This window comes from Lipotes vexillifer, unplaced genomic scaffold (genome assembly GCF_000442215.2).
Source record: "Lipotes vexillifer unplaced genomic scaffold, Lipotes_vexillifer_v1.1 scaffold439, whole genome shotgun sequence".
In the NCBI taxonomy this organism is placed as follows: Eukaryota; Metazoa; Chordata; class Mammalia; order Artiodactyla; family Lipotidae; genus Lipotes; species Lipotes vexillifer.
This window is the reverse complement of record NW_006798732.1, coordinates 2703613-2724649: the sequence shown is the minus strand read 5'-3', so window position 1 is coordinate 2724649 and position 21037 is coordinate 2703613. Positions and strand designations below refer to the sequence as shown.

The 21037-nt window shown below is 39.0% G+C and overlaps 1 protein-coding gene across 1 annotated transcript in view; it reads right to left on the bottom strand.

Moving 5' to 3' along the window:
• Positions 1–21037, bottom strand: part of ODAD2 (outer dynein arm docking complex subunit 2) — a 177140-nt gene that overhangs the window by 154623 nt on the left and 1480 nt on the right. The window contains exons 2-6 of the mRNA XM_007470911.1: positions 17215–17372; positions 14852–15053; positions 14123–14229; positions 13813–13949; positions 11453–11569 (exon numbers count right to left, since the gene is read on the bottom strand). Coding sequence (XP_007470973.1) covers positions 11453–11569; positions 13813–13949; positions 14123–14229; positions 14852–15053; positions 17215–17372 — 721 coding nt within the window. The remainder of the gene's footprint in view (positions 1–11452; positions 11570–13812; positions 13950–14122; positions 14230–14851; positions 15054–17214; positions 17373–21037) is intronic.

Genomic DNA, 21037 nt, shown 5'->3' with positions numbered 1-21037 from the left:
GAATGGCTACATTAAAATCAGACAAAATGGACTTCAAATAATATTATCAGAGATAGAGAGACATATAATGACCAAGAGCCAATTACATCCAATTCTAACTGTGTGTTCACCAAACAACAGAATTTCAAAAGATTAAAGCAACAATAGAACTAACTGGAAAAACAGATAAATCCACAATTAGGAGACTTCAAAACCCCCCTCTCAGTAATCAACAGAATGAACAAAACAAAACTTAATAAGAATATAGGGCTTCCCTGGTGGCGCAGTGGTTGAGAGTCCTCCTGCTGATGCAGGGGACACGGGTTCGTGCCCCGGTCCGGGAAGATCCCACATGCCACGGAGCGGCTGGGCCTGTGAGCCATGGCCGCTGAGCCTGCGCATCCGGAGCCTGTGCTCTGCAATGGGAGAGGCCCATGTACCGCAAAAAAAAAAAAAAAAAAAAAAGAATATAAAATACCTGAGGAAGGCTATCAACCACCTGGACGTAATTGACATTTATAGAACACACCACACACAGCAGCAGAATACACATTCTTCTCAAATGCACAAGGAAAAATTCACCAAAACAGACCATATTTTAAGCCATAAAACAAACATCCACAAATTTAAAAGAACTAAAATCATACACAACATTGTCTCATAATAAAATGGAAGTACGCTACAAATCCATAAGAAGATATATGGAAAATCCTCAGATATATTGATTTGCATGAAAACATACCAAAGTGTATGGGACACAGTTCATATGCTGCTTACAAAGAAATTTACAGCATAAAACTTTATATTACAAAATAAAGGTCTCAAATCGATGCCTAAGCTTCCAACTAAGAAATTAAATAAGAAGAGCAAATTATACTCAGAGAGCAGAAGAAAGAAAAATTTAAAGAGCAGAAACAAAATAAAATAGAAAGCAAACAATAGAGAAAATCAATGAAACAAATAGCTGTTCTTCGAAAAGATCAATAAAATTTATCACTTCTTTCCAGACTAGTCAAGAATAAAAAGAAGATATAAATGACCAATATTACGCATTAAAGAGGGGTTATCACAGCAGAGCCTCCAGATGTCAGAAGATAATAGTGGACTGTTATACTTGATGCCAATACATTAAGTAAGTTAGATAAAATGTGCAAATTCATTGAAAGACACAAACCACCAAAGCTCAGTAAGAGAAAGAAATCTGAATAGTTCTATATCTACTAAAGAAATAAAATTCTCAACATAAAACCTTTCAACAAAGAAACCTTCAGGTAGAGATGGATTCCTTGGTAAATTCTACCAAACATTTAACAAAGAAATCAGATTCAATCTACATAAAAAATTCCAGAAAGAAGAAAAGAGTAGTGCATACTTCCCAATTCATTCTGAGGCCACATTACCCAGATACCAAAAACAGACAAAAACATTAAAAGATAACTACTAACCCATATCCTTCATGACTATAGATGTAAAAATCCTCAGCAAAATATTATCAAATTACATCTAGCAATGTCAAATAGGGTAAGACATCATGACCAATCCCAATCCCGGGATTAATATTAGTTCAATATTCAAAAATGAATGACCATATCAACAGACTAAAGAAGAAAAATCATGTGATCATCTCGAGATACAGTAAAATCACCACCTCCAAGTAGTAACAGGCTCATCTCCCATGGTTTAAGTTGAGGCCCCATGGGAAGCATGTAATAAAGCACCCTCCCTCTCCTAGCCAGGTGTAGCCAGGTGAGTGTCAGCAGAGGCCCAGTGGGGAGACCGAACTTCCACCCCCCTGCCCAGTGGTAACGAGGCACCCTACACCACCAGGTTCTCAATGGAGTCTAAGTGGGGAACTTGGATTTTTACATGCACCATGTAGTACCCCAGACCTACACTATGAGACCTACACTTAGAGAAGTCCTCCTAAAACAAAAGATTTAAATAAAATCCAAAGTTTCATAACATAATCCAAAAATGTCCAAGACAACACAAAAAAATCACTCATCATACCAAGAATAAGGAATGTCACAACCTGAATGAGAAAGGACGATGAATGGATGCTTATACCAAAGTAAAATGGATGACGAAATAATCTCAAATAGATGTTGGAATAAGATTTTAAAGTAGCCATCATGAGGCTTCCCTGGTGGCACAGTGGTTAAGAATCTGCCTGCCAGTGCAGGGGACACGGGTTCGAGCCCTGGTCCAGGAAGATCCCACTTGCCACAGAGCAACTAAGCCCGTGCGCCACAACTACTGAGCCTGCGCTTTACAGCCTATGCTCTGCAACAAGAGAAGCCACCGCAGTGAGAAGCCTGTGCACCAAAACAAAGAGCAGCCCCCGCTTGCCGCAACTAGAGAAAGCCTGCGCACAGCATCAAAGACCCAACACAGCCAAAAATAAATAAATAAAATAAACAAATTTATTAAAAAAAATAAAGTAGCCATCATAAAAATGCTTCAATAATCAATTGCGAAGACTTGAAACAAATGAAAAATCAGAAAGCCTTAGCAAATAAACAGATGATATACAGAAGAATCAAATAGAAATTCTGAAAATGAAATTTACAAACCAAAATAACTCACTGGTTAGCTCAGCAACAGGATGGAGAAGACATAGGAGAGAAACAATGAACCTGAAGACAAACAACAGAAATTACCCAATCTGAACAACAAAGAGGAAATATATTAAAAAAAAATTTTTTTTAATAAATAAACAGGGCCTCCAGATCCGTGGGACCATAGCAAAAAATCCAACAGTCATGTAATCAGAGCACCAGAAGGAGAGGAGAAAGAAGGTCAGACTGAAAATGCATTCTAAGAATGTCTGAAATTTTCCCAAACTTGGAAAAAGACATAAATCTAAGATTCAAGAAGTTGAGCAAACCCTAAACAGAATAAACCCAAAGAAATTCCTGCCAAGACACATAATAATCAAACTCCATAAAACTAAAGTCAAAGAAAATTCTTAACAGCAATGAGAGAGAAACAATATTTTACCTATAAAGGAAAAACAATTAAAATAACAGCAGATTTCTCAGGAGAAACCATGGAGTCCAGAAAGACTGCAACAACATTTTTCAAGTGCTGAAAATAAAAAACCGTCAGCCCAGAATACCATATCCAGTGGAAATATTCTTCAGGAATAAAGGGGAATTCAAGATGCTCTCAGATAAAGGAAAACTAAGAGAATCTGTCGCCAACAGACCTACCTCAAAGAATAAGAAGTTCTTAAACAGAAAGGATATGATAAAAGAAGGAAATTGGCAACACCAGAAAGGAAGAAAAGAACAACAGAAAGAATAAAAGCATGGGTACATACAAAAGACTTTCATTCTCCTCTTGAGTTTTCTAAATGACGTTTGATGGTTGAAGCACAAATGATAACAGTGTCTCCCACAGTTATCAATGTGAAGGAAATAAAGGCAAATATAAATGAGAGAGGGTAAAGGGACTTAAGGGAGATATGGTTTCTATACTTCACTCACATGGTAAAATGTCACACCAGTAGACTATGATAAATTATGTATAATACAATATCTACAACAACCACCAAAAACTCTACACAAAGAGATACACTCAAAACACTATGGAGGGGCTCCCCTGGTGGCGCAGTGGTTGGGAGTCCGCCTGCCGATGCAGGGGACACGGGTTCGTGCCTCGGTCCGGGAGGGTCCTGTGTGCCGCGGAGCAGCTGGGCCCGTGAGCCATGGCCGCTGAGCCTGCGCGTCCGGAGCCTGTGCTCAGCAATGGGAGAGGCCACAACAGTGAGAGGCCTGCATACCGCAAAACAAACAAACAAACAAACAAACAAAGACACTATGGAAAAATCAAAATGGAATTCAAAAAAAATGTTCAAGTAATCCAAAGAAAACCAGGAAAAAAAAAAGTGAAAGAAAACAGAAAACAGAAGGAAAAAACAGAAAATAAAACTAAGCTGGCAGACTTAAGCTCTCACATATCAATAATTAAAAGTAAATGACTTAAACACACCAATGGATACATCAATATATAGCGTTTCAGAAAATGGATTTTAAAAATGACTCAACTATATGCTGTCTACAAGAAACTCACTACAAATATAATGATATAGGTAGCTTGAAAGTCAAAGAAGGGAAAAAGATACACCATGCAAACGTTAGTTAAAAAAAAAGGTAGGAGTAGCTATATGAATAGCAGATTAAGTAGCCTTCAGAAAAAAGAAAATCACCAAAGACAGAGAGGGACATTACATAATGATAAAACGGTCAATCAAGAAGACATAATCCTAAATGTGTATGCAGAGCTGCAAACACAAAAACAGATAGAACTAAGAGGAGAAACGGACAAATCTACAATTATTGTTGGAGGATTTCAAATCCTTCTCTCAACACTGATAGAAAATCAGCAAGGATATGAAGAACTCAACCACACCAAAAACCAAATTTATAAAGATTTAAGTTATTTAGAGTGTGTTCTCTGACTACAGTGGAATCAAACTAACAATGAATCACGTAATAGAAAAATCTAACGCTAAACAACAAACTTCTAAATAATCATGGATCAAAGAGGAAGTCTCAAGGAAAAAAAACTTTTATTGAGGTATAGTGGATTTAAGGGAAGTTTAAAAAATAAAACTGAATGAAAATGAGAACAGTGATAACATAATGCCAAAATGTGTGACAGGTAGGTAGAGTTCTGTAAGGGCAATTTATAGCACTAAACACTTACCTTAGAAATGAATCAAACTCTCAAATCAAGAGTCTAAGCTGCCACCTTAAGAAACTAGCAAAAGAAAAGCAACATAAACTCAAAACAGGCAGAAGGATGTAAAAATAGATGCATCTCTGAACTGTCAGCGCTACGGTAAGAGCAGGAAAGCGGAGACTGCCTTCCATCTTACTGCTGTCCTGCCCCAGAGAGGTGCTCACTTGTTTCTGAATGTCTTTGTCCAAAAGACAAATTCTCTGTAGATGAATGTAGACTTAAGAGAATTCTTTCTTAATATTATTTACCCCTGAAATCACCAAAATCCCTTTCAATGCAAATATAACTAGATTAAATTAAATGTATGATTAAAAAATCTAGAGAAATAAGAGTAAATGAAACTCTAAGTAAAAAGAAAAGAATAAATATTAAAGTGAAGTAGAAAAAAGAAAAACAGAGAAAAATCAATGAAACCAAAAGTGAATTCTTTGAGAGACCTGATGGACTTCTAGCCAGATGGATCAAGAAAAAATAAAACACAATGATTAATATCAGGCATGAAAGAGGTAACCATAGCTACAGATTCTACAGTTGTTAAAAGGTTAATAAAAGAATAAACAAGTTTATACCAATCAGTTCAACAACTTAGATGAAAGGGATGCATCCCTTTAAAGACAACCTAGCAAGCTCCCTCAAGAAGAAACAGATAGCCTGCATGGTCCTAGGACTAGTAAGGACATTGAATTTGTAGTTAGAAACCTTCCCACAAAGAACACTCCAGGCACAGATTGCTTCACTGGTGAATTCTACCAAACAGTTAAGACAGAAAGAAGAGCAATTCTAGGGCTTCCCTTATGGCGCAGTGGTTGAGAGTCTGCCTGCTGATGCAGGGGACACGGGTTCATTCCCCGGTCCGGGAAGATCCCACATGCCGCGGAGCGGCTAGGCCCGTGAGCCATGGCCGCTGGGCCTGCGCGTCCGGAGCCTGTACTCTGCAAAGGGAGAGGCCACAACGGTGAGAGGCGTGCGTAGCGCAAAAAAAAAAAAAAAAAAAAAAAAAAAAAAGAATAGCAATTCTACACAAACTCTTCCAGAAAATTGAATGGGAGATAAAACTTTACAACTCATTCTATAAGGCCAGTATTACTCTGATACCCAAACCAGACACAGATATTGAAGAAAAGAAAACTACACATTGATAATCTTACATAGATGCAAAACGTCTTAATAAAATCTTAGCAAATTAAATTTTTAAAGTATATAAAAAGTATAATACACTCTGAACAAATGAAGTTTGTCCCAGAAATGTAAGGTTGGTTTATCATTTGAAAATCAATATAATTCACCATGTTAAACTAAAAAAGGAAAAAAAGAACATGATTAATGCAATAGGTACAGAAATATCATTTGATAAAATCCAATATCCAATCCTAAAAAGTTCTCAACAACCTGGAATAGAGGGGAATTTCCTCAACCTTATAAATTTCATCTATGAAAAACCGACAGCTAACAGTAATTAGAAACTGAAAGTTTTCCCTTTACCATCAGGAACAAGAAACCACGTCTATTCAGTTCCGTACTGGAGGTTCCAGCTAGTGCATTAAGGAAAGAAAAAGAAATAAAATCACTGAAATTGTAAAGGAAGAGGTAAAATGATCTTTATTTATAGACAACATGACTATCTACATAGAAGACCCTTTGGAATCTACAAACCAGACAAAACTAATAAGTGACTTTAGCAAGGTTTCAGCGCATGAAATCAATATACAAAAACCAAGGGTATTTTTATATAGTAGTGACAAATAACCAGAAATTGACATTTTAAAACTATTGTTAACAATAGCTCCCAAATAGGAAATATTTACAGATAAGTTTCACCAGAGATGTGTAAGACATGTGCGCCAAAAGTTACAAAGCAATGCTGAGAGAAATTAAATAAGATGAAGAGACATGCTAAGTAATACTAAACAAATGGAAGGATATACTGTGTTCCATGGATTGGAAACCCCAATATTGTTAAGATGTCAGTTCTTAAGTTGATCTATAGATTCAACACAAGATCAGTCATAATTCCTTCAGGGTTTGATGAAGAAATTGACAAGCTGACTATAAAATTCAAACGGACATGCAAAAGATATAGAATAGCCAGCAACTCCAGAGAACAAAAGCAACATCAGAGGATTGACACTACCTGACCCAAGACTTCATGCAAGTAAGTAGGTAATCAAGACAGTGTGGTTCTGGTATAAAAATAGACAAATAGATCAATGGAACAGAAATACACCCAGATAAATGGACAACTGTGCAAAGAAAGGACAATTCTTTTCAACAAATGATGCCGGAACAACTAGATATCTACATGCAAAAGAAAAAAATGAACTTTGATCCATACCTCATATCATGTACAAAAAATATATTAAATTGGATCATAGGCCTAAATGTAAAACCTAACATTTAAAATCTTCTATAAAAAAGCACTGGAGGGCTTCCCTGGCGGCACAGTGGTTGAGAGTCCGCCTGCCGATGCGGGGGACATGGGTTCGTGCCCCGGTCTGGGAAGATCCCACATGCCACGGAGCGGCTGGGCCCGTGAGCCATGGCCGCTGAGCCTGCGCGTCCGGAGCCTGTGCTCCACAGTGGGAGAGGCCACAACAGTGACAGGCCCGTGTACCGCCAAAAAAAAAAAAGCACTGGAGAAAATCTTTGTAACACTGGGTTTGGTAAAGCTTTATTAGGTACAACACTATAAAAGAATAATAAGTTGGACTTCATCAAAATTGAGGACATTTGCTCTTTGAAAAACTCTTTTTGGAGAATGAAATAACAAGCTACAAACTGGGAGAAAATATTTATTTATAAATCCTGTATCTGAAAGAATATATAAGTCTATATGTGTGTATGTATGTATGTATATCTCACAACTCAGTAATAAGAAACCAAACAATCCAATAAAAAATGGGCAAAAGATCTGAATATACACTTTACCACTTAAGATATATAAATGGCAAATAAGCATATGAAAGGATGCATTCAAGTAATGCAAATTACAACTCAGTGAGATATCCGTACACACCTATTAGAACATCTAAAATAAAGGACTGACCATACCACTTACTGATGAGTATGTGGCACAGCTGTCAATCTCATGCACTGCCAAAGCGGATGGAGATGGTTATAACCCCTTTGGAAAGCAGTTTACCGATGGCTTAAAAAGTTAAACATATAACCACCATATAACCTTGCCATTTCAGTCTGAGGTTTTACCCAAGAGAAATGAAAGCATGTGGTCTGTAAAAATAAACACCCCAAAACAAAACATTAGAAACATAAGAGCTTAAGTTTTAAAGATTTGTACAATGTTTGGAAGACAAAGTAAAGGAATATTTGCAGAAAGTGTGGTAGGGTGCATGAGAGAAAAGAAAATCAGCGGATCAGTCCCAGAGGTCCCAAGATCCAACCAGAAGTTTCAAAAAGAGAACAAAAAAGATCAGAGAGGAAAAAAAATGATTAAAGATATAATACGAAAATATTTTTCCAGTTCTGAAGGACATATGTCATCATTAATGAAAAACAAACAAAAACCAGCACCAACCATATCATCATGAAAATTACAGAACATCAGGGATAAGAGAAAATCCTAAAGCCTCATAATATGGGAAAAGCCCAAACAAACAGGTCACATAGGAAAAATGCCTTTAAAATTCTAAGTAAAAATTATTTTCAAACTGTCATTATAGAAACAACTGAGAGAGAAGAATAAAGATATTTTCCAACATGCTAACCCTCAATTTTTTTCCCTCCTATGTGCCTCTTTTACTCAGGAAGTGCTACCAAAATGATGGGGTGGACCAAGAAAAAGAAGACTGATGAGAAGGGCACTTCCCCAGTAAGATAAAGGCCATGTATGGAAAGCCCACAGCTAACATCATATTCAGTAGCAAAAGCCTGAAAGCATTTCCTCTAAGGAGTAAGGAGTAAGACAAGGAATCTACTTTCACCACTTCTATTCAACATAGTCCTGAAAGTTCTAGCCATGGAATTTTGCACAAAAGAGAAATTTAAAACATCCAAATTGGAAAGGAAAAAGTAAACTATCTCTGGTCACAGGTGACTTGATCTTATATATAGAAAAACCTAAAGATTCAAAAGAAACTGAATTAAATAAATTCAGCAAAGTTGCAGGATTCAATTTTGAACTTCACATTCAAAAATCAAATCTGATTGTAACACTCAAAAATCAGTTGTATTTCTATACACTAGCAGTGGACAATCAAAAAGGAAACGAAGAAAACAATTCCATTTACAATAGCATCAAAGAGAATAAAATACTTAGGAGTCAAAAGAATTATACATTGAAAACTATAAAACATTGCTGAAAGAAGTTAAAGATGACACAAACAAATGGAAGAACTTTCCATGTTCATGGATTAGAAGATAATATTGTTAAGATGACAGTGCTATACAAAGCAATCTACAGATTCAATACAATCCCTATCAAAATCTCAATGGTGTTTTTTTGTGGAAATGGTAAAACGAAGCCTAAAATTCATATAGAAAATCAAGGCACCCCAAATAACCAAAACAGTCTTGAAAAAACAAGGACAAAGTTTGAGGACTCACTTTGATTTTAAAACTAGTACAAAGCTATAGTAATCAAAACAGTACGGGACTGGTATACAGATAGACATACAGACCAATGGAATAGAATTGAGAGCCCAAGAATAAACCTTGAAATCTATGGTCAGTTGATTTTTAACAAGGATGACAAGACCATTCAGTGGGGAAAGAACAGTGTCTTCAACAAATGGTGCTGGGAAAACTGAACATCCATGTGCAAAGGAATGAAGGTTGTCCCTTACACCACATACAAAACCTAACTCAAGATGAATCAAAGACCTAAACTTTCCACTTAAAGTGGAAAACTTCAGGGCAAATCTTTATTACCTTGGATTTAGCAATGGTTCCTTAAACATGATACCAAAAGCACAGGTAACAAAAGAAAAAATATATTAATTAGACTTTATCAAAATTTAAAATGTTTGTATACCAAAGGACACTATCAAGATGAGTAAAAAGATAACTCATAGAATAGGGGGAAATATTTGCAAATCTTCTACCTGATAAGGAATTAATACCCCCAATATATAAAGAACTCTAGCTCAACAACAAGACAATTTAATTTTTTTAATGGACAAAGGACTTGAATAGACATTTCTCCAAAGAAGATATACAAATGACCAATAAGCACATGAAAATATGCTCAACATCACTAATTATTAGGGAAATGCAAATCAAAACCACAATGCAACACCATGTTCACACTTATTAGGATGTCTATAATAAACACAAACATACACAGAAAATATCAAGTGTTGGTGAGGATGTGAAGAAACTGGAATGTTTATACATTGCATTGGGAATGTAAAATGGTTCAGCTGCTGTGGAAACAGCTTGGAAGTTCCTCCAAAAGTTAAACGTAGAATTACCCCCGTATGACTGAGAAATGCCACCCGGACGTGTACACCCAAAAGAATTGAAAACAGGGACGCAAACAGATATTTGTACACCAATATTCATAATATCTTTCACAATAACCAAAGGTGGAAAAACCCAGTGTCCATCAATAGATGAACAGATAAACAAAATTTGGTATATACATATATGGAATATCATTCAGCCATAGAAAGGAATGAAGTTCGGATATGGGCACGTCACGGATGAACCTTGAAAACATTACGGTACGTGAAATAGGCCAAAACAAAAGGACCAAATATTGTATGAGTCCACTTAGATGAAATACCTAGAATAGGTAAATTCATGGAGACAGAAAGTAGATTAGAGGTTACCAAGAGCTGGGGGAGGAGGAATGAAGAGTTATCGCTCAGTTTCAGATGATGAAAAAGATTTGGAAATAGTAGTAACGGCTGCACAACTTTGTGAATGTACTCCATGCCACTGAATGATACACATAAAATGGCTAACATGCAAATTTTATATTTTATGTATATATGTACTTTAGGACAATAACAGCAGTGCAACAACAACGGAAAACTGGGGTCCAGGAAACAAGTGATCAAACACCGGGAAACAAAAAGAATTCACAAAATGATGACAAAGTGTCAGGATGAGAGTGACAGCAGTCTGACAAGAAAACGGGGCGCTCCACAAGCAGCAGGGGCAGAAAGGCGATGGACCTGATCAGTGAGCCCTGTGGGCTCTGTGGAATTGCCCTCAGCCTGAGGATCAGCCTGGAGCATAAGGGAACCACACTCGTGTTCCTTGCATATCATTTCTTACCTACATCAGCTTCAACCAAAATTTTTTTCACAAAATATACTGACTGATTTCTTTGTCCAGCACTATTTCACAAACCATGGAAGACACAAAAGCACAGCTCTTAAGACACACGCAGTTGACACACTTATTAAGACAATCCAACTAGGTAGCAGTCATGGGATTCCCAGAAAGGATAAAAATAATCAAAACATCTAGGCTTCATTAACAGACCGGAGTCCCTTGTTCTTAGTGTAATTAATTCAAGACGGAAAATGAAAAAGTCCTATTTAGAAAGCACTTTGAAATATTACACCTGTCACCTAAAGAAAACCAGAAACATTCTTAAATTGCTACATTTACAGTATTTATTGCTTTATATTGTGGAAAACACTCCAATAATTGAAAGTACTGTCCAAAACAAGGCAGAATTACTCTCCAATTTTTTATGCTATAGAAAGTTGTAGCCAAAAGTAGAATGCTATGAGAGTTCAAAAGAGACTGTAAAACTTACCTGTTGAGACATATTTTCAGAAAATACTGCTGATTTCTCTCTTAAAAGTGTGACAAGGTCTTTATAAATTTCTCCTTTTCTCTCATAATTAATTTCCCCCTCATCATCTGTTTTGCCCTTTGGAAGAAAAAGTTTGGTGCTATAATTAATGGATGAGCGATATAAGAACCTGACCAATACATCACAACCCAAGCACAAGTATTGTTTTCTTCTCTAAAGGATCCACGCGGTAGTCTTTACACACGAAATGTACAGGCACACCCTTCCCTCTTAATGTTACCTACTCATTCATTCGTTCATTCATTCATTCGTTCAGCAAGCCTTTACCAAGTGCCCCCTAGATGCACAGGGCACGCTGCTATCCAGCAGAGACCTGAAAGCTCCCTTCCCACTTCTCTCCTGTGAAAATGCATTATGACTTCAAGAGCTTTTGACGAAGTCATAGAAGGCCTGGAGGTTAGAATGTCACCACATAAAAGGCTGTGTTTCTGTTGGTCTCACCCTACCCCTGCTGCGTGTGGAGCGAGATTGCTATGGGCTCATTTTCTAGGGGTGGGACCTCTATGTGACCACCTGTCCCTCCACCCTCAGCCTCCGTCTCTCCTCTTCTCTCTTTCCGTTCCTCATTTCACTTTGCTTTCCTACTATTACTCTTCCTTCACCCTATATGTGTGTGTGTTTGCACATACATATACACATAAAAACTGTAGTGTTACATGTATAACTGTATATATATGTAAAACATACAGATACATGTAAACTGTAGTGTGTTATACATTTTCTTGTAACGACTGAACAGCTTCAGATCCTTGTCTTTCATTCTTTAACCTGAGAGAAACACTCAGATGTTTCCATGTCAAATAAAGTTGTACGTGCGTCAATAGCCTTTTACAGAAACAAAGGCTCCTTGCCCCACTCTGGAAGGCCCAAGAGAAGCATTCCTTTTTTTCTCTAAGCTCTTATTTTCCGGTTAGAGATTTCGCTTTTCTAAAGCATCAAAGCAAACCGAAAGCAAATCATAGTCAGGCTGTCTGGCTCCTCTGTGCAGAAATAAGCCCGGGACCACGCTGATGGGACAAGCACGAAAGGCAGGTCGGAAGACAAGCCCCGCCGCCGAGAACACGGCCGCATGTCAAGAGCGGCCCAGGCCAAGGCTCCAATGGCGCCCTGCGATAGCTGGGTCCCCATTAAGGATCTGGACCCTCCCTGCAGGATTCTGCTGCGAGCCCCAGTTTTACATGGAAGACAGCAAGAGCCGGGTTTTCAGAGGAAGCTGAGCTCCTTCTAGCCAAGTTCAGTCAGCAGACGTGAGGCTCAGTGTCAAGGTTTTAATCCAGAGGATCCAGAATGCCATGTGCCGCCTCTCTCAGGTCTAGGCCCACCGCCCACACTCTGCTTTGCGATCCTCGGGCCGGGAGCCTGCAAAGCTGTGTTTCTCCGCTGCCAGGCCGGCTGAGTCTCGGGCAGCAGGCGGGGAGAGGCCGGCAGAGGGAGGCCGGCAGGGGAGAGGCCAGCGGGGAGGCTGGACGAGGCAGAAGGGACATGCTCCCTCCCACGTCCTGTCAGAGCCACCTAGCAACGGCCCCTCACCCGGCAGTGGCAGTTGCTCCCAGTAGCAACAGTTGGTTCTAATTTCCTCTGGAAGAACCCAGAGGCCCAGAACCAGGCTCACCGTGACCCCTCAGATACCCCACTAACAGCCGCCCCGGGCCACCGTCAGAGGCCCAGGCCAGGCTCTGCCCCAGCCTGCCCCAGCGCCTGCACCACCAACCCTAACTGGGCGCTGCTTACTCCTCAGGGCTCCGGGGCCGGTTCCATGGAGACTCCTGGGCTCCGAGGGGACCAGCACGGCCTGGAGGTGACCATTCTCCAGACGTGTGAACCCACGCAAGCAGGGTCTGCGCCTCAGGGGTCTGAGTCCCAGTCTGCACGGGCCCTGCCCGGAGCCGCTTAGGCCCCAGACTGCGGAGGCCCCAACTCCGGGGGCACATCCTCCAGGCTCCCGCGTGTGGGTCCCCTCCCTGCCCTTCCGTCTGTCCCCTCAACTCTTCCAACTGCTTCCGCATTACCTCGGTGCTCCTTTATCGACTTGTCTTTCCTTAAATACTTGTGTCATTAATCAGCAAACTGATTATGTTAAAGAGGCTGTAGTTAGTGGAACGGGTCACTTTGAAGGCCATTGCCTAGAATACTGACTTAAGGACCTGCAAGGGGACACAGAGACAGCAAACACACAGCAAAGGGATCTGCATGAATCCCACAGAACACACTTCATTTTCTGTGGTTTTGGGATTCAATCCTGGAGACATGCCTGCACTGACAGAGACCAAAGTCAATACGGTTTTTAAAAAATTACTTACACCATTTAAAAACACTCCTTCTTTGCTACAAGTAATGCACAAAGCGTCAGCATCGTGTGGTTTCACCAGCACATAACAAATTTCCCCTTGAATTTGTCTCCAAGGCGGGGCTCGACATCCATTTGAAAATTCGTAATCTGAAACCAATTATCAATCAATTAAAAGGAGCTCCTTAACCTCAACCTGTAAAACAGGTTGGCTTCAAAAAAATAGGATTGAAATTTTAAGTTTTCATTTCTTAAATATTTAATGTAGCTACTGAAGCATTTTGAAAATATAATTATGAAAATATATATAATATAAAATGAACCTGAGGTGTACTCGATAGATTCCAAGACTGTCTTTTCTCCCTTTCCTGAGGACCGTTTAAGCAGCTCTATATCATTCTTAACAGTCCCTGGATTTAATCGTATTTCTCTGAAATAAATGTTTAGAAACTCATTTTAAATACTTTAAAACAGAATCTACAGAAAACATGAAAACATTTCATTATATCAGGGGGAATATCTTTTTTTGTAATTAAAATATCAGTTAAATTATACGACAACAAAATTACAGTGAATTTTAACCAGGTTACAGTGTTATAACACTGTCAAAACATCAAAGAATCAGTGATTCGCGTTGAATGCAACATTAAATACTCATTTCAATATTCACTTCATTTCTTAATGATAATTCCAAAGTACTAGAAAAGACCAGACAAATGAACAAGTTTTAAACTTGATAAACTCTACACGATAAGTGCATTGTAATTTTTAAATTTATCTAATAGTTTAAGAGACTTTGAAAATAACAAGACCACTTAATGTCTTCAGAATTAAGATGAAACTCCACTACAATGTTTTAGCCATGTTAACTGAAAACTGTACTGTTTAGAATTAGAAATCTTCATGCAATAACTAAAATTTTATTCCAAAAAATATGTTAAATCAATAGCAACCACTTCCAAACTTTATTTTTCTTGTGTCTTTTCCCTAAAGCTCTGAAAGTACTTTTTATAACCAATTTTTAGAGGCTTCTTTTTGAAAAAAAGACTCACAGGGAAATATTTTTCAGAGAACGATTGTGTAGGTGCAGATCCAGCTGCTTGAGTAGCAGGGCAATCTTCATCTTAATCTCACTTTCAGGATCACCATCTTTGGTAATTTTATCAAGAATAGTTAATACAGATGAGTCTTCATTTATTTCCTTTATCATATTATAATCCAAGCCAAGGATTTTTGCTATGGGGTTTCTGTTTGCTGACCAAAAAAGTGAATTAAAAAAAAATTATCTTCTTGTCTTCTATTGCAAGAACCATAGCGACTATCAAATCCTTTGGAGCCACTCAAATGTGTGTCTTTCATTCAACTTTCTCTGATTGACCCAATTTGAATTAATCTCTACTTCTCAGATTTTACTGTACTTAGGAACTTTCTCACACCTCTTGAGATGTTTACTTGCACTGTAATATCATCTCTATATGCTATCACCCTAACAGGACAGAAGCTAAGAGGTCTATTTTTTTTTAAGTTGACTGTGGGGCATTGTTCAGAAGAGGCACTCAATCAATACATTCAGAATTGATTTGAAGGTAGAGAAATACTGGTCTCCTTAGAAGAATGATCACTAGAGCCGTGTGTGTGTGTGTGTGTGTGTGTGTGTGTGTGTGTGTGTGTGTGTTTGTGCATGTGTGTGTGTGTGTGTGTATACACCAGTGAACAGATTTCACAAATGCTTTCTCTCCAAAATAGCATGTTTTTCTCAGTCTACAAATCTACTGCCAATCTTTTCCACCTGTCTGAACTGCTTATATTTTCAATGTCTTTTGACATTAGTTGGGAAAACAAATCTAACCAGTATTTACAAACATGCCAAAATCACAGTGAAAATTCTAAATACCAACTTGTGATCAAGGATGAAAGTTGAACCTAGAGATGTTGAAAACAGAATTTAATAAAGGCCAAAAAACTATATGGTTGAAAATGAGGGGAAAAGGGGCAAAACCGTGTTTAGAAAGGAGGAATTCAACTCAGCTGAAAATCTATATGCATTTGGATGGGTTGGGGGATGCCTATGGGACTAATTCAGAAAGCCTGACCTGTTGGAAAGCACAGCGAGGGCACTAACTTTCCCACAGGACGCAGACTGCCAGCAGGAGAGTCCTGCGGGGAGCAAGGGAAGGAGGCCTGGGAACCAACCACTTAGTGAGCATCTCCACTCATCACCTTAGAGCTGTCGTCTCTAAAGATTATGAAGATACTAGGTGAATTCTGGGGAAAGACACAAAGCTGACTTCCAAATTGCCAGGTACCACGCAATTTGGACCAAAAACGAAGACTTGTACCTAGAACTCTTACAGAAAGGGCAAAATGCAGCAAAGGATACATATTTAGCCAGATTGGGTGTACAACACCCTACAACACTCTGGGCGTACGAACTATGGATTAAGTTTACATATTAAGTTGAATTTAATGAACAGCCATGCGTCTACAGACTCTTCTTAAATTCACTTTTATTCTCAAGATTTCATCCCTCTCAGAAAAGTAGCTTTGATGTACAGGGAGAGCAGTCAAGATGTAAAAAGAAGCTGCTGTTCTAAGGTTCACATCTTAAAAAAAAAAAGACTAACTTTCCACCTCACAGCCACGGACAGTGGCAAAGAATGATGAGAGACAGATGAGGGACCTTATGCCTGGGACCCACTGGTCACACGATTCCAAAGAAGCAGAACACATATATGACATAATTACCTATTGTCAGGTATTTCTACTCGTAAGAAATACTTAGAGCCCAATTGTAGCAGGTGATCGATCACATTCTTTTTTGCATGTTAGACGATTAGACAATAATAAGAACATTATATAACTTTAGTGAAGAGGAAAAATACTTCCCACTGGATGAATGTAACTATTCACAGAAAGCTGTGTATTTCCACAATGCAAAGGGCTGGGACAAAAGGAAAGCGAGATTATTATGGGCCGTATGCTAAAGCGAGAGGCTACATTCATTTTAAAGGAAACAAATCACCATCCATCACAGCAGAATGCAAGATGAGAGGGTGGATTCTGGTCCTGGCCCCGGACATCTGTTTTTTCCCCGGACGTGAACCTTAAAGGCGTCAGGTCTTTCCAGGAGCTAAGAAGGCTCTCTTTAAACGACACACTAAAATTAGAAATCTCGAAGCTTACTAATGGTAAAGCATTAGGCTTCTCATTTAAAGTAGAAATCTGATATGAGCATAACATTTCAGCCAAAATAAATCAATGACATTTTTAAATCAATAAATCAAGTTGAACATAGTACTTTTTACCTTTTAGGTTAGAGAACTTTTTGCAAGAGACTGTAAGAAATGATTCCCTCCCCCGTCCCCAAGATTAAGTTTCTGAAAGTGCAAATCACAGATTGGAGTGTAAATATCACCTTCAATACATGCTTGTGCTTCCTCCAGCTTCGTATTTTGGGCAATATACAACACACGTGACAGCTGCCCAAAGCTCCTAACTTTAATCTCTGGTACAGAGAGAAATAGCAAAGGCTGTCCATTTTTATCCGCTTCTTCTGACTTGACTGTTGTTTCACTAAAAAATGAAAAAAAAAATTTTTTTTGAAACCTTAAGGTTAACCTGGATGCCAGTAGAAGTTAAATTTAAGACATTTCAACAAATTCTTTCCATGTCTCATGATAAAGCACAGAGAATATAAATACCTCTTGTTAGAAGCTCATCTATTTTCCCACTTTCATCCACACTCAGGCCCTTAAATCCCCAGACTTATTAGCAACGTGATATACCCAGGAAGAAAATTTTTAAACAATTTCTTGAATACCTATGTGAACTCAATCACAGTTTTTGGTTTTGTTTTTCTAATAATGCATTGGACATGTTTTTAAAAATCACTGGTTCTACAGAACCTTTCATGTTTTGTGGACTTCTAATGTTATTTAATTTATAAAATTTTTATACCACAGTAATTAGTGGTTAGGAATTTTCTTGGCTACTCTGTTTATGAGCAAAAAAGCTATGAAAAAAGACAAACTAGATCCCCTCAATGGATTATTTTCCCACTCCAAACCTCCAATTTGGTTTACTTTAGGATAACAAGCAATCTTTCTAACTAGGCTTTTTCCTGATCAGAAATTATTAGCTCTCCTAGATTGGTGTTTCTGGCCATTTTAACTTTTTTAGGTTGGCATTTCTAAAAGACTAAGATGTTTTTATGGCAGTGATACATCTCTAGATTTCTACCACTTACAACATTACCTAAACTGCCTAGCTTTTCGCTGCATACTGATATCTCTGGCAAAACTGTCCACATCTTAAGACCTGATATTTTAAATTGTAACACAGATAAATAGCTGTGAAATGTTGACACTCAAGACAATCTACTACTATTTCATAAATGAAGGAGCAAAATGTTTTTAGACTTGCCAGGGACATGCATCATTTACAAAATGTATACTTTCCCAGGAATAAAGCTTTTGGAAGAATGCCCTAAGGATCGAGGAGCTTTCTTAGAGGTCTGCTCTGGGGCTGGTCACTGGTGCTGAGTGGAGGAGGAAAGGACGGAGACACAGGCAGACTGAATGCCCACAGGACCAAGCTCCTGAACTTGAGAAGGTGAAACTCCTGGGGAGACCAGGAGAACAGCAGGGCATAGGACATTCTCATTGCTTCTGCCAGCGGAAGCCTGCAGCTGAACAGACAGCTAAAACGCCAGTGATGGAGAGGATTGTCGAAAAGCAGCCTCCCGCTTCATGCTCACAGTCTGCCGGCGCTGAGGAAAGAGCTCTTTGGAAGAAAACTGCTGTAGCCACCTTGATAAGGTTAAGAAGAATGAAAGAAAGAATAAATGAAATCCACCGACCTGATCAACAGACTTTTAAACTGGAACTGCAGGAGGGAGCTAAAAGTACTCAGCTTATGCTATAGAGAGCAAGAAAAAAGGTCTGATTTATTTAATCCCCAATGTCAGGTTCCATGTCCAGAACATAGTAATTACTTCACACAAATAAGTCTATAGGTGAGAAACTATGTCGTAATGCTCAGGGATAACCAAGAGTTCAATAACAGAACTTTGGGCCACTGACCTTTATACTGTGACTTTGAAATTTTACCAAAATACGATAATTATTGTCTCATGAAACAATACCATTTTAAGGCTGGAGATCATGTAATTCAGCCTTAGTGATACTGATCAGAAAACTAAGGACCAAAAAGGTATGAACTGTGTGTGAAGTGTGCATCACTAGAGGAGGAGCCCTTGCTCAGGCGTCCTGTTGTCTCATCCACACAGAACTCGTACCGGCATATAACTTGGTCCCGACTCATGTACATAACTGAGACACAGCAGACTGCGGTTCACAACTGACATACAGCGATATTAAAGCAGACGTGATTCAAAAATCATAGTTCTACCAAAGGAGAGAACAGGTAACAACATTTTCACAAAGCAATTCTGAACGCTCACCCAAGCTACATTCTAGAGGCTCAAGCGCCTCAGTTCTGTGCACCCCCACACACATGGTGTCACCATTGAGTGGTGTCACTTGTCCTTAATTTACAGTGACTTGGGCTTCATTCTGGGGTGTTTTAGGAAGATTGTTAATCTCATCCTGTGTGATAAGAACAAAAGCAATTGGAAATGGTGATAAGAGACCTATGATTTCCATTAAAATGAAAGTAGAGACATTTTCCCCTCAAAATCGAACGCGGAGAGGTGATACTACAGGATGAGCAGCTGCACATCGGGAATGAGTTTAAAGGAAATGAGTGAATCAGGCCATGCGTAAAGTCCTGTGCTTATCTAGTCAATTAATAACCATCTGCACAAAAGGAAAGAAGGTGGTGGGTGGAACGTACAGCCTCCGCATTGTGTGACTAAAGGATGGGTTTCAACGTCAGATACGACAAGCCTAAATCAGAAGAAGGCTGATCACAACTGTGCTGACGGCTACAGAGAGCGCGTTTGGAGCTGCATAACATCTGCTGAGAAGTGAGGCCCCAAGTATGAACACAGCCCCCAAAATATCTGCAGAGATCAACAAAAATTGTATCAGTATAGATACAATTGACTTGTTTTGGAACAAGAGGACTGAGGGAATCTATATCCCCAAGAAGAATCTGCCTCTATTCTAAAACATGCAAGGATATTACTGTTTGGTAGCAATGCGTCCAGAGACTCTAGGCTTAAATTCCTCATGATGACTTGGCTATCCACACGGACTTACAGACATGAATCCTGACTAGTGGGCTTCCCCTACTTTAAATAAATGAGTATATGTGTTCTAAGGTCCAACAGCTAAGCAAAAGGAGTGCATATGAACCAAAGGGCAAAGAATGAGGCAGTGGGGCTGTTTTACAACACACTCTTCTTGCCTTTGAGGGCACCCCTGGTTTACCTCACTTCTTATGTTGCTGGACGTAGCAGACACCAAGTGGCTACGGGTTGCTGACAGTTCCTCGGGGTATGGTCAAGACCTGGATGTGAAAGCACTTGGTATTCTCCATTATTACCAAAATCTCAGCTGGACCCTTTGCCTTCTTCGGGGCAGTCAGTGCCTATCTGGTTTTCATCAAGACATACAGGCATGCTTTCCTTCCTATGGAACAAGCGCTGCTATCACACCCCTCTCATCCCTTCCAGCATCAAAGGTATCATCAACACAGGTCAGAAACAAGAATGACGGATAGAAAAGTTGGCCCATGGAAAAGCTGCAGGGTAAATGCGACAGAAGGAAGACAATCAAGGGGTAGTTGGTTCAAAATATACATGGTGTCAAAATGTCAAAACATCCTGCTTGAGGGAACACTGTATCTAGAGACTGTATGCAGAGATACAAAAATAGAAATAAAGCAAAGAAAACTGGACAGGGATAGAGAAATAGTGATACATTATATGTATGTCAGCCCCCCTAACTAGGGCACAGATGTGATCACGTCTGCACTCGTACACAAAATTAGTACAGAGGCGAGATACAACAACAATACAACAACAATCTTGATCTCTTCTGACATTTGCTTTAAATCCATTTTGCACCAACTAGTTCACATGTTTTTAATTGATTTTACAGATGAGTTCACCTTTCAAAAATTAGAAAAAGCAATGTGCGATGCTACATTGAACTTAGGTGGGAGCAATGAAGCACTTTGGGAGAAAGTGACCATAAGCACCGTTAAAAATATGATTAAAAAAAAAGATTTCAGGGGCTTCCCTGGTGGCGCAGTGGTTGAGAGTCCGCCTGCCG